At 37.8% G+C, this 12,368-nt stretch overlaps 1 protein-coding gene across 1 annotated transcript in view; it reads right to left on the bottom strand.

Moving 5' to 3' along the window:
- The window catches only part of LOC137061945 (ras-related protein Rab-3C-like), a 52,740-nt gene that overhangs the window by 8,131 nt on the left and 32,241 nt on the right, over positions 1-12,368 (bottom strand). The window contains exons 3-4 of the mRNA XM_067432661.1: positions 11,604-11,722; positions 1,626-1,750 (exon numbers count right to left, since the gene is read on the bottom strand). Of these exons, the coding sequence (XP_067288762.1) occupies positions 1,626-1,750; positions 11,604-11,722 (244 nt within the window). The remainder of the gene's footprint in view (positions 1-1,625; positions 1,751-11,603; positions 11,723-12,368) is intronic.

The following is a 12,368-nucleotide window of genomic DNA, read 5'->3' as shown; positions in this document are numbered from 1 at the left end:
CTTGCCACTATTGGGCAAACAGGTCTGATCCTTAATTACTACAATTAATGATTAATTTGAATAATTAAATAATTAAATGAATAATTTGTAAGCTAGATTTATGCCTATTTTTTCACATCTTCGTGGCACACCACAATGATTTTTCGTCATCTCATGTGTTAATATTTTTTTAGTGTCACAATTTATGATTTGCAAAAATAACTGCTGCATCTGTGTAGATTACATGAGCAAAGTGTATGCGCGTTGTGCACGCTATACATTATGGTCAAGCATGCGCCCTTAAAATAGCATAATGAACAACACGCAACGCGCCGCTGACTTTAGACGAGGTTTGTTCTGGTCAGTGGCGCAGTTGTTTAATGGAACAGCAAAATAGCACCAGGGATTGTTTGCGCCGGAACACGCCTCCTTTTTTGCGCTGAACCGCCCAGGGAGCGCAAGTTCATTCACTAGTTTAGCGACGTGCTTCTGTGGAGGGAAAAGCGCGCTTTGCGCGGGTGCAAAATAGGAATGACACATGCGTCGGTGTACAAAGTCAATTACGCTGAGTGCAAGATAGGGCCCTAAATGTCAAAAGTTGAAATGCAACCAAACACATATTAAGGCACAGTTAGGAAAGCACAATAATCAGACTTTAAATATTTTAAAAAAAAAATGATGATGGGAGATTTTTGGAACAAAAATTGCGTTCCTTTGCAAAACCTGCTGTGCACCTCCTGTAATGTCCCGCTGCATCGTTTCAAACAGCTCAGTACGGCAACAATAGAGCGCTTCATAGTTTCATTTTGAACTTGGACTTAAGTATAAAGTAGGGTTAGGGTAAGTGGCAACCCAGAACAAAATAATCGTCCAGACAAGAAGTTATAGTAATGATTGTAGTAGTATTCAAAGAAAAGTCCTCAGATTTTATTTTCAATACAATCAAAAACAGAGACACAAGAGAGATGGCAAGTTGCATTAATGAAACGAAATATAAAACTTATAACTTGAAATGTTTTCAGTGTGTGCATGAGTTCTTTCATCTCATGAATATGAGTGATATTAGTGATAATTTGGGTCACTATAATCGTGATATACCTTTCTCTCCCAAGTACCCAGCTAACATACAGTAGTTGCAACCGTAGCTTTTGCATAATAATTGCTTATTGATTTTGATGGCATTATGCTGTATAACAGTGACGTTTATTGAATATGTTTTATATTAACAGTGAAGGTATTGATTTCATTTCACATTATGCAGAAAGACATTTTATCAAACAGCTGGTTTTTTTTTTTTTTCAGAAAGAACGCAATTATTTTCGCATCCTATTTTTTCCCCCCACCACCATGTCCCTTAAAGGGCTTCATAACTTCCCCTTCTTTGTAGCTGACAAATCAAAGTCATTTTGGTGCAAATCTATTTGCCAGCTTGTTAAGCTGCACGTATAAAACTATTCAAACTAAAAGAACATGTCAGAAACTGCTGGGTCACTGATTAATGTCCAATGTCTTGAAGCAAAACTAGTTAAGAAGTAAGTTATGCTGACCCACCTGACTGGCTCCACAGGTCCAGACGATTCTAATGAGTCCCTGGAGGATTCAGACTCAGTTTGGGGATGAGAAGAGGTTAGGACGAGTGAACTTACCCAACTGCTCTGCCAGCATTCTGCCGTTTTCCACAGACACCACTCGCTCCTCTTCCATGTCACACTTATTTCCCGCCAGGATGACCTGCGCGTTGTCCCAGGAGTATGTCTTTATCTGGGTTGACCTAGATAAAAACAACCAAGGATGTTACGATTCAATCTCACAATGCAATTATGTCTCGCATACAGTATAAACATCACGCTGCATCGCGTGTGCATTATTTCCACACTGCGTGATGATGCATCGCTGTACTGTGTATACAGGGCTCTGACTTCCCATCTGCAACTATACACTGTTAAACTATACAGTATATTCAGTTTATCATTGCATTAGTTTCACTGTAATTTCACAGTAGGTCTTATAACTGCACTCTCATGAAAATCTACATTACAGGAAATTTTAGTCTAGTTGCACTGTAAAATGATAATAATAACAAAACAAAAATATCAAACTGTATTTATTAGGGATGCACAATATTGGATTTTTTCAGATATGCCGATATTCGTTCATTTTTTTCCCTTCACTTGGAAACAACAACATTTTTAACAAAATCTCTTTTTTTCAATCTGATTTCTGAGGTCTCCTTCCTAAAATGATATTTGTTAAAGGGGGCGGTGAAATGCTGTTTCATGCATACTGAGCTTTTTACACTGTTAAAGACTTGGATTCCCATCCTAAACATAGTCAAAGTTTCAAAAACTAATGTTGGACGTTTGATGGAGTATTTCTGTGTCAAAAATACTCCTTCCGGTTTCTCACAAGTTTCGGAGAGTTTTTTTCGAGTGTGGGTCTACTTGACGTTAAAAGAGCGGAAGGTCCTTGTATGGGCCGTACAGCTCTTCTCCTGGTAGGGTGCGCGCGCGCGTCACTAGAGCGAGAGAGGAAATGCACGCCCATAAACACTCTCTCAGCTGCAGATCCAGTCGTCCGTCAACACTAATGTCGGTTATAGTCCGCGCCGCGCTCCACTTCATTCCTCCACTTTGACATTAAGGCGACTTCAACGCTTCAGCACAGCATTCCGGGAAGGCAGCGCTGCATTTGAACCGATTTGAACGCAGAAATGCTTCAGTCGCATCGCAAAGTGGATCTCCACACTCCAAGAAGTGTGTTTTTGACGGAGCCCCAGCAATAAAGGTTCGGTCCTGGAAGCAGCCGGTAAGTAAAGCTGCTTCAAATGTCTGTGCTGTTGCTTATCGTCGCGTGAGTAAACATCAGTAAACGACACGATCGTGTGCTTCGTCATTTAAATGCGCTAACGGACTTCATTGCTGTTCTATGTAACTTATAACGTTACACTACTCTGACGTGCAAAACCGTTTTGCTTGCTACTAAGGTTTGGTCGCATACAATAGTCCATAAACCGAATCATGTCATGTTGACAGGCCTCTAAATACAGTACTTACCACAGAGACGGACGTCCTGCTGTTGCTGTTTCTATTTCAGCCTCTGAATTAGATTCTGGATCATATCTATTAACGTTAGCTGAGATAGCTGAGATGGGTTTCTCCACGCTTGAGGACGTCACCGCTTTGCGCTCTTGTCATTCTTTAGCTCCGCCCACACGATACGCCTCCAGGCGCTCGGTTTTTTCCGGAAAGACTCGGTACAGCCCATATTTCTTTTACAAATATAATAAAACGAAAGACTTTTCGGACATATGAAGGATGCAATACTACTCTATAGGTACTCAAGATTGACTGGAGAGTGACTGAAACTGAGTGTTTCACCCCCCCTTTAAAGATAAATAAATGTTAATAAAGTTTTTTGTTCTTTTTTATAATAAGAGTATATTAAAAACTCTGAAAATAGCAATAATAAAGTCAGTAATTGTTCACCCCTGACAGAAGCAGTTGTAACCTAAATATCTTTTTTATTTTTTTTATTTAACGTTTGTGAACATGAAGGGGGGGTGTTATTTTAGATTCTGATGTAAGTTTTAACACCCATATTAATAAAGTGACAAAATTAAAAAATGTCCACCTAAAAAAACTGTAAAAAGCTGTTATTTTAAGTAGACTTGACTACAGAAAAAAGCACTAAACAGACTTCAGCTTATCCAAAACTTGGCCGCTCGGTTATTAACTAGACCTAATAAAAGAAAATATAACTCCAGCTTTAGCTGCATTGCACTGGCTCCCTGTCAAATTTAGAAAAGGTCTTCCTCCTGACAAACAAAACAGAATGGACAAGGACTATATCACCAACTTTCTTGATTATATTCCATCTAGAAGTTAAAGATCTTCTACTCCTGATTCACTGAAGGTTCCCAGCAACAGGCGAACAATAATCCCAGATCAAGCTTTTTACAAATTATGCTCCAAAATTGAGTAATACATTACAAATAGATATTCTGGAAGCCAGTTTGCTCAATATTTTAGGGGAAACTAAAAATGCATCTTTTTATCTTAGCATTTAATTAGTAGTCTTTAAATTATGTTTATAAATTGTCTTTTACAGTATATGTCTAGTATTTTATACTTGATGTTAGAGCTTGATCAGCCACTTCACAAACATCTTTTCACAACCACACATTGTTCTTTTCGTTTCTTTTCTTTGTTACAAACATTCAAATGATCACAAGTACTGGAATAAAAGTTCATAGTATGGATATAAACACTGACAGTACTGTCAAAATAGAGTAAATTACCTTTTGAAAGTAACTTGCCGCTTCAAATAAAACGATCAATGACATTGTTACACCAGTAGGTGGCGACAAATGGCGGTTAAAAAATGAGTGAGTCATTGAATCATTCATTCAAGAGATTTGTTCAAAAACGCTGATTCATCGAGTAATTAAACAAGTGAATATTTATGAGTAAGTCATTGAATCATTCATTCAATCTGTTTTTTTCTTCTTTTTTTATTTGACTACAGCTATTAACATTTTGTCAGAACCTCTAGTAAATGACATGTTATTTGGATCAGTTGTCTGTTCAGAATCATGGGAAAATTATGATCTCTGTTAGAAACAAAAAAGATTTTGATTCTCAATTTAACCAGAATCATGCAGCTCAATTTTTTTTTTTTTTTTTTTTGTGCTGCGCTGGGAAGATGAATCTGTATTTAAACTGGGTCATTAATGTAGAAGAAATGTGAAATTATTTTTGAATTTGGTGCCTTCTAGACTGAGAAAAGACAGAAAATGTATTTTTGTCTCATGGGGATAAAAGACTACAATTCCCAGAATGCTTCGCTGCCCTGTGAGGTCATTCCCAAAGCCACCGCTACTGGATTACTGTGACTGAGTTCAGAAAGAACAATTAAATACTGAACGTTTGTGTTCTTGTTGCTGCGTGAGTCTCACAGCAGACTCAGATTAGGAGTCAGATTACATTTAACGTCATAAATGAGCTCTCGTGAGGAGAGCTGAGGTAATCGCGACCACATTCGCGGCATACATTCACAACGCGTTTTCAGTTCATGCCTTTGGAAGCTTAACTTTCATAGAAATTAATTTGAGAAGTTAAAACACTTACATTGCTTAGCATCCTTTTAAATGAGTGCCTGTAGCTGAGCTGTGCTGTAAGTGTGATCTCCATTCCCCATGCACGAGTTGAAAACATGCGGAAATGGCTCCCTCTGCTGGCTGTAGTCTTTAGCCTCTGGGCAAACATTCCTCTCGTGACGCAAATATCGTCAATTTGCGTCACAAGAGGAATTTTTCCAGAAATAAAATGCATAAATCTCTCGTCTCAGGGGGATATAAGAGGGGGGAGCACGGTCATTTGAATATACTCCAGGGTTTCTACTGATACAAAGCCATAGGCTAATCGCTGAAGTAACCCTTTAAATTACTTTTCATCTTTTGTGATTGATTTTTTTTTTAGAAGATACGATATTGTTTATATAAAGCATAGATGATGAAGCATTTTATGTATGCAAGGTGCTAAATAAATAAAGTAGAATTATTATTACAGCTACAGTAATTTCTTTTAAAACAATACTCTTTAATCCTATAAACTCCTGGTCATTGTGTATAGTGTGCCGCCCAATTAAAGCTAATGTTTTACCCATCTCAGTTTTTAAAGGCTTGTTTTGGTGCCATAGCAACAGCTGGTGCAGATGCACTGAAGCCCAGCACACATTACAGCGTTTGCTCATGTATGTCGCAGGGATACGGCAGAGACTGTAGTACGTTGCTTCTGTGTTTCCCCAGCGTTTCACATACTGTACGTCTGGTTTAATTAGGTGTCAGTTCACTGACCACAGCTGGAGTCTCTTGAGTTTCACCAGACTCAGTTTCTTCTCTGAGCCATACGATAAACTGCACCTATCATTTCATGCAGTTAAACTATTGTCAAGCTACCCTTCTGAAAAACTACTTGACAAACAAAAAGTAGCTTTTGAGGGAGGTAAAATTCAGTTTTATACAATTACAGTACACTGTATAAAGTGGCAACCTGCAATTGTTACCTTAAAGTGCCATTTCTACCTGATTAACCTATAAAATGTATTTTTTTATTTGTCAAAGAGCCAACAATATTCATAACCTCTAATGCCAGCTAGATTAGGAAACAAGCAAGCTAAATACTACCGGTACATTACTTAAAGGGGTGGTTGCATGCGATTTAACTGTAGTTAGTGTGTAATGTCGGTGCTTGAGCATTAACAGTATCTGCAAAGTTACAGCGCTGAAAGTTCAATGCAAACGGAGATATTGTCTTTTAAAGTTATGGCAGTTTATTGCCTACAGAAACGGCCGGTTTGGACTACAACGAGCTTCTTCCTGGGTTGGTGACATCATAAACCCTCGCTAGTCTCTGCAGATGTGACTTCTACCCGTAATGGGAAGGGGCGTGGCTTCCGGACAACCTGTGCTTGGCACTTCAGCCAATAAAAATACAGGAAACTACATTTGGCCATCTAACCAATCTAAGACCATTGCGTTTTTCGGAGGGATGGGCTTCATAGAAGCAGGAAGCAAACGAGCCGTTCAAACGACAGTGGAGACAGCGGTGTGGAGTAAAGGGGGAATAGAAGAAAAATACAGCTTTAATAAAAAAAAAAAAAGAAGTATTAAGACACGTTATACTGCACCCCATAAACACAGCCAAGCCTAGAAAAAACCCACAGAACCACCCCTTTAACTAAAACACTATTAAAAAACTAAAATAAATATAGTGATTAACAGTAGTATTTTACTAAATATTAATTTATAAAATATTTAAATTACTGAAATTAATAAGTATTTTATTTATCTTATAAAAAATATGAATAATGTATTCATTGATTATTATTATTTTACCAGTTCACTGAATTGAAGCTACTTACAGGTGATTTTTTACATAAGGGTCCCGTTCTTCGTGTGTTTTCGAAGCTTTGATTATGTTTACAGTGTGCAATATAACATGAGTTCATGTTTCGCGTGTAAAAAAGCACAGTATTTTTCACACAATTGACTTATCTGTACAGCGCTGTTTCCTCTGTCCTAAAAACGGCCTGATGATTTCCTTGTTCTATGAAGTCCCTCCTTCAAAAACACGTAACGAGTTCTGATTGGGCCAGCGCTTCCCGTGTTGTGATTGGACAGCAGCTTAGCGCACTTTGCCCAGAAAGGTCCCGCCTCTTACCATAACGGGGAGATGCAAGCGCTGAATGCGCGCTTTTCTCCACCTGCGAGAGCAATGAGACCACGCCCCCTATTTTGCGTGTTCTTGTGGGCGGAGCTTTAGTCAACAAACGGTTCTAGTGACGTCATCACAGCAGGAAGTGCAGCGGTGTCGTCCAAATCGGCCGCTCGCTGTAGGCTTTGAAAGGGAACTTCTGTTAAATAAAATATCTCGCTTGGCATTGAACTTTGAGCTTTATAATTTTACAGGTATTATTTATGCTCCAACAGCAACATTACACACTAACTAAAGTTTGAAAGATGGAATCGCGAAGAACGGGACCTTTCATGCCTGACCTTGATGGTGCTAATTTGGATGTATCACTTTTTGTAATTTTTAGGGATGCACAATATGAAACTTTTGGCAGATACGATAACCGATAGTTCTTTATATTTGAATGCTGATAACAAATATATTGGCTGATAAATCTAAATCCAATTTTTTGTGTAATTTTAATTTTTTTTATGATGTTCTCATTATAATTTTAAATAGCCGATATGACAGACTTGCGCTGCTCATGTTGCTCTGAACTGTATTTTCCTGTTTAGAAGTGCTTCCAATCATATTTCAAATTCAAAACAGCAAATGTGTCAGCTAAAGGAAAAATATATTAAAAACGGAATGAAGGAAATAATGATAACTGAATTAAAATGATCATAAATTGGCCGATACCAATATATTGTGCAACCATAGTAAAAAAAAAATTTTTACGGAAAAGTTCATGGTGACAATTTAATTTCTGAATAAACTTTTACTTTGGGAAGATAACATCTGCTGATGAAGCAGTATAATTGCAAATTCACCTCCGCAGCTCTGTCCTATCAGTAAATCCAGGTCTCATTTCTGCTTGATAAAGTAATAAAGCTCAGACATCAAGCCGCTTCGCAGTTGTAATGACCCGGGTCGCCTTTTCTCCGCTATAGTTCCTCAGCCTCTTTTCAGGATGTTCATTAGTCTCTCGTCTCACGCTAATTAAATCAACCACTGACCACAGCCGGACGCCCAGCCGAGCGGATCAATAGGGCGGCATCCGTAAAGCCCTAAACCGAGCCCTGCTGCCCTTTAACACAGAGAGAAATTTAAATGACTCTTATTAAATATTAACCGAATGGATTCCTGAAGACTCATTGATGACACTTTTCCTCTAAGGCCTCTTTAACTGCTCACGAAGGACTGTTCAGTCAATGTGAAATCAAAACAGACCCTATTTACTTACTCTCTTAATAAACGTCTCCTCATTCATAATATCCCATCAAAACGTAATAACCTTCTCCACCACAAAATACATACCCATCCAGGCGCATAAAAACTACAAAATAAAAAAATTTAATTTAATAATACAAATCATCTAAATAAAAATATATATGAATACAAAAATTGTATCAATAATAGCATGACCTAGTTTTCATGATCAAACTCGATCAATGATCACTCGATTTTGTTGAATTTAGTCGATGTGAAACGCTGTTCGCAATTTTTCTTTAGTAATGTGACATGTTTCGAGTTAAAAAAAGAGTCTCCAAAAGAATATTCCATCATTTATCATCCATCATGAATTAATTGGATGGTAAAAATATATGACATTAAAAAATATTGATGACATCAGCTGAAAAGGAAAGTCATTTCAGAGGCACAGCGAATTATAACATTACATGACCTTTTTTTTGCACTGATGAATAATTCACAATGAGGACCAGGAAATAAAATAATGATATGCACTACAGGTCAAAAGGTCTGGGGTCTGTGAGATTTTTCTATGTTTTTCAATGAAGTCTCTTTTGCTCAGCAAGACTGCATTAATTAGATATTTACCGAATATACAGTATGGGACCAAAATCAGCCATAATATGCTGAATAAGCTGAATAAATAAGCTTTCCATTGATGTATGGGATAGGAAAATATATGGCTGAGATACTATTTGAAAATCTGTAATTTGAGGGTGCAAAAAAATCTAAAAATAATGAGAAAATCTCCTTTAAAGTTGTCCAAAGGAAGTCCATAGCGATGCATATTAACAATAATAATATTTTTTAAAATATATATTTACGGTATGAAATTAAAAAAATGTATTTGTGGAACATTATCTTTACTTAATATCCTAATGATTTTGAGCTTGTTGAATCAATGCCACGTAGAATTAAGGCATTTCTGAAGGCGAAAGGGGGTCAAACACAGTATTAGTATGGTGTTCCTAATAATCCTTTAGGTGAGTGGATATATATATATCCTGTTCTACATCGTTTCCCTCTGAATACTCTGTTCCTTTTAATAAGGTGTAACATTACTGTAGTAATTCTATATATTTTATAATTCTATTTCAGCTTTAACAATTTTGTTAGTCACATATGTTTAAAGATCATGTTAAAAACCCACTGTTCAGTTTGACACATGGTCCAACCAATCAAATGAGACTTTTTGTGGAAAAGAAAGAAGAAGAAAAACCCTCAAAAATTCATATAGAAGAATTTAGCAAATATCACTCCCGAAACTTTGCAACGTGTATGTAGCCGCTAGTCGAACATGAAAAATGAGACAATTCGTGAGTGAGCACGACAGCATTGAACAAAAACTCCAGCTTTGAGCGGTGAGTGGATTCTAATTTAAACACGTCTGATTGGCCATTGCATTCAATAAATCAACAGACGTGTCTGTGATTGGCTACATTGCTCAACCCTGCAAAAACATGTTGTAAATAGAGTGCAAACACAGACTGGATTGTTTGCCACATCGCCAATATGTTATTATTGCAGAGGAAACTGATCCCAGACCATCAGTTATGGGCAGTTTTTTACTCTAAAAGCATTCAAAAGCTAGCCTGGATGCCAGCCGAACCTAGCCCCGCCCACCACATTTTTAGGTCGGGTGGTTCAGTCTGGCCTTGATCAATAGAGGAGTAATTATCTCCGAACAGAAACTGTTCAGACCAATGAGATCATCAGGGCGGGCTTTAGACGATGACGGACAGATGATCAACAGTAGCGTAATCATCACGTCATCAAAGGGGCTTGGATTATATTTGTTCGAATCCTAAACGGAGAGCTTGTGCATTCACCTTCATAATTTCTCTCAGAAATGATGATCATGTTGGGTAAGTACTCTGTGTATCATTTTAATTTTTTACAACACCGGCAAAGATTGTGTATTCCAGTCTGATTTCAGGGCGCGTGCAGACAGGGTTGCCAAGTTTTTATAACAAATCCGCCAACTACTTGCCCTAAACAATAGCTTCTCGGGGGGTTCTCCGGGGAAAAAAATGACGTTTGGGGGGTAAAATGTGTGTTATTTTGGCAAGGTTGCCTGCTAAAATTCACACTCATGGGTCTATATATCACATAATAGTCGCTTCAACCCGCGGACATAGAAAACCACCCGCAGAAAAAAACACGGTGCAGTTGAGCTCTGTTGACATTTGAATGACAATGCGTCGCTTCGTTGCTCTGATTGGTTGTAGCTCTATCCAATTGAGGTCTTTCCTGATTCGGTTGAAACACGCCCATAATCACAGCCCAATGGAGCAGTTTCAGACTCATATTCTGACTAGAATTGAGTATGACCACGTCAGGCTATTCAAAAGCAAGCTAATTCAGAAGGCAGTGATTTGAGTCTATGGCCAGAAACTGTTCTTTTTATGAAACTGTTGGCTGACAATAAATTACATATAACTAATCTTAATTGTCAAATTAATTTTATCCCATGTTCTATAAAATGATGTTATTTGAGAGTAAGCATTGGTCCACCCCATTTCACCAAGGCCCTGTTTGTACCTGGTGTTAAGATGCGTTTTGGTCGATCAGATCACAATTAGATGAGAGAGACATTCCCGTTTACAACTGTTGTTTTAATCTGTCTCTTGTGTCCATTTTCAACCACTTCTGTCCGTATTTCTTCAAGAGGAGGGTCTATGGGCGGGTAAACGTATAAGGTTTTTCAGATATTTCCATCTAATAGACAAAACAAGCTCACAATTTACATATGAATGCGCCCAGAGACTAGGGAAAAACAAACAGAGAGCAGCAGCTTCTTGTCAAATCTGCATTTGACAAGATGAGTGTTTAAACTATGAAAACAATCCGGTCGAATGAGTTTTCAACTACCCCTGGAAGTGAACGAAATTGACACGCTCAAACCGTTTTAGAACGTTTACACCTGTATTTAGTATAGTAAATGCTTACAGTTCTCCTAAACATTGCAGTTTTGTTCTGCTAACACACACACACACACACACACACACACACACACGCACACACACCCTGTTATGCAGAAATACTGCCTGCTGCTTCAAATATTGCAAAAGCAGCTCTGCATGACTGTATAGCTGTGAGATTTTGCTTTATTCCGCTCGTAGATCAGCAGAGGTCACTTACCAGTCCTGGACGGCTCCGAACGACTCCTCGTTGGTGATGTCATACATCAGGATGAAGCCCATGGCTCCACGATAGTATGCCGTGGTGATAGTGCGATATCTCTCCTGTCCGGCAGTATCCTTAAAAATAAGCCCCAAACAGCTTTGTAAGTTTTTTATGGTTAGTTTTTTTTAAATCACAGTTTAATACCAAAAAAACATAGTAAGTAGAGATGCACCGATGTGTCAGTAATCGGTATCGGCTGATAAAAGCTATTATTTTCATTTTTAACCTTTAATATTATAGTATTGTGCCAAATTAGAGGGTTACCTTTATAGTTTGCAGCATTGGTTGGGAAATGTATTTTTTCCTTAAAAAACTTGAAAACTCAAACTATCGGTATTCTCCATATTCTGATATCACTCTGAATAATCAGCATTAGCAGATATCACTCAGAATAATCGTTATCGACAGATATCACTCAGAATAATCGTTATCGACAGATATCACTCAGAATAATCGTCATCGACAGATATCACTCTGAATAATCGGTATCAGCAGATATCACTCAGAATAATCGTTATCGACAGATATTACTCAGAATAATCGTCATCGACAGATATCACTCAGAATAATCGTCATCGACAGATATCACTCTGAATAATCGGTATCAGCAGATATCACTCAGAATAATCATTATCAGCAGATATCACTCAGAATAATCGTTATCGGCAGATATCACTCAGAATAATCAGTATCAGCAGATATCACTCAGAATAATCGTGA

The sequence above is a fragment of the Pseudorasbora parva genome, chromosome 23, assembly GCF_024679245.1.
Source record: "Pseudorasbora parva isolate DD20220531a chromosome 23, ASM2467924v1, whole genome shotgun sequence".
NCBI lineage: Eukaryota > Metazoa > Chordata > Actinopteri > Cypriniformes > Gobionidae > Pseudorasbora > Pseudorasbora parva.
Note: the sequence above shows the minus strand (reverse complement) of the source record. Positions and strands in the feature narration are given on the sequence as shown.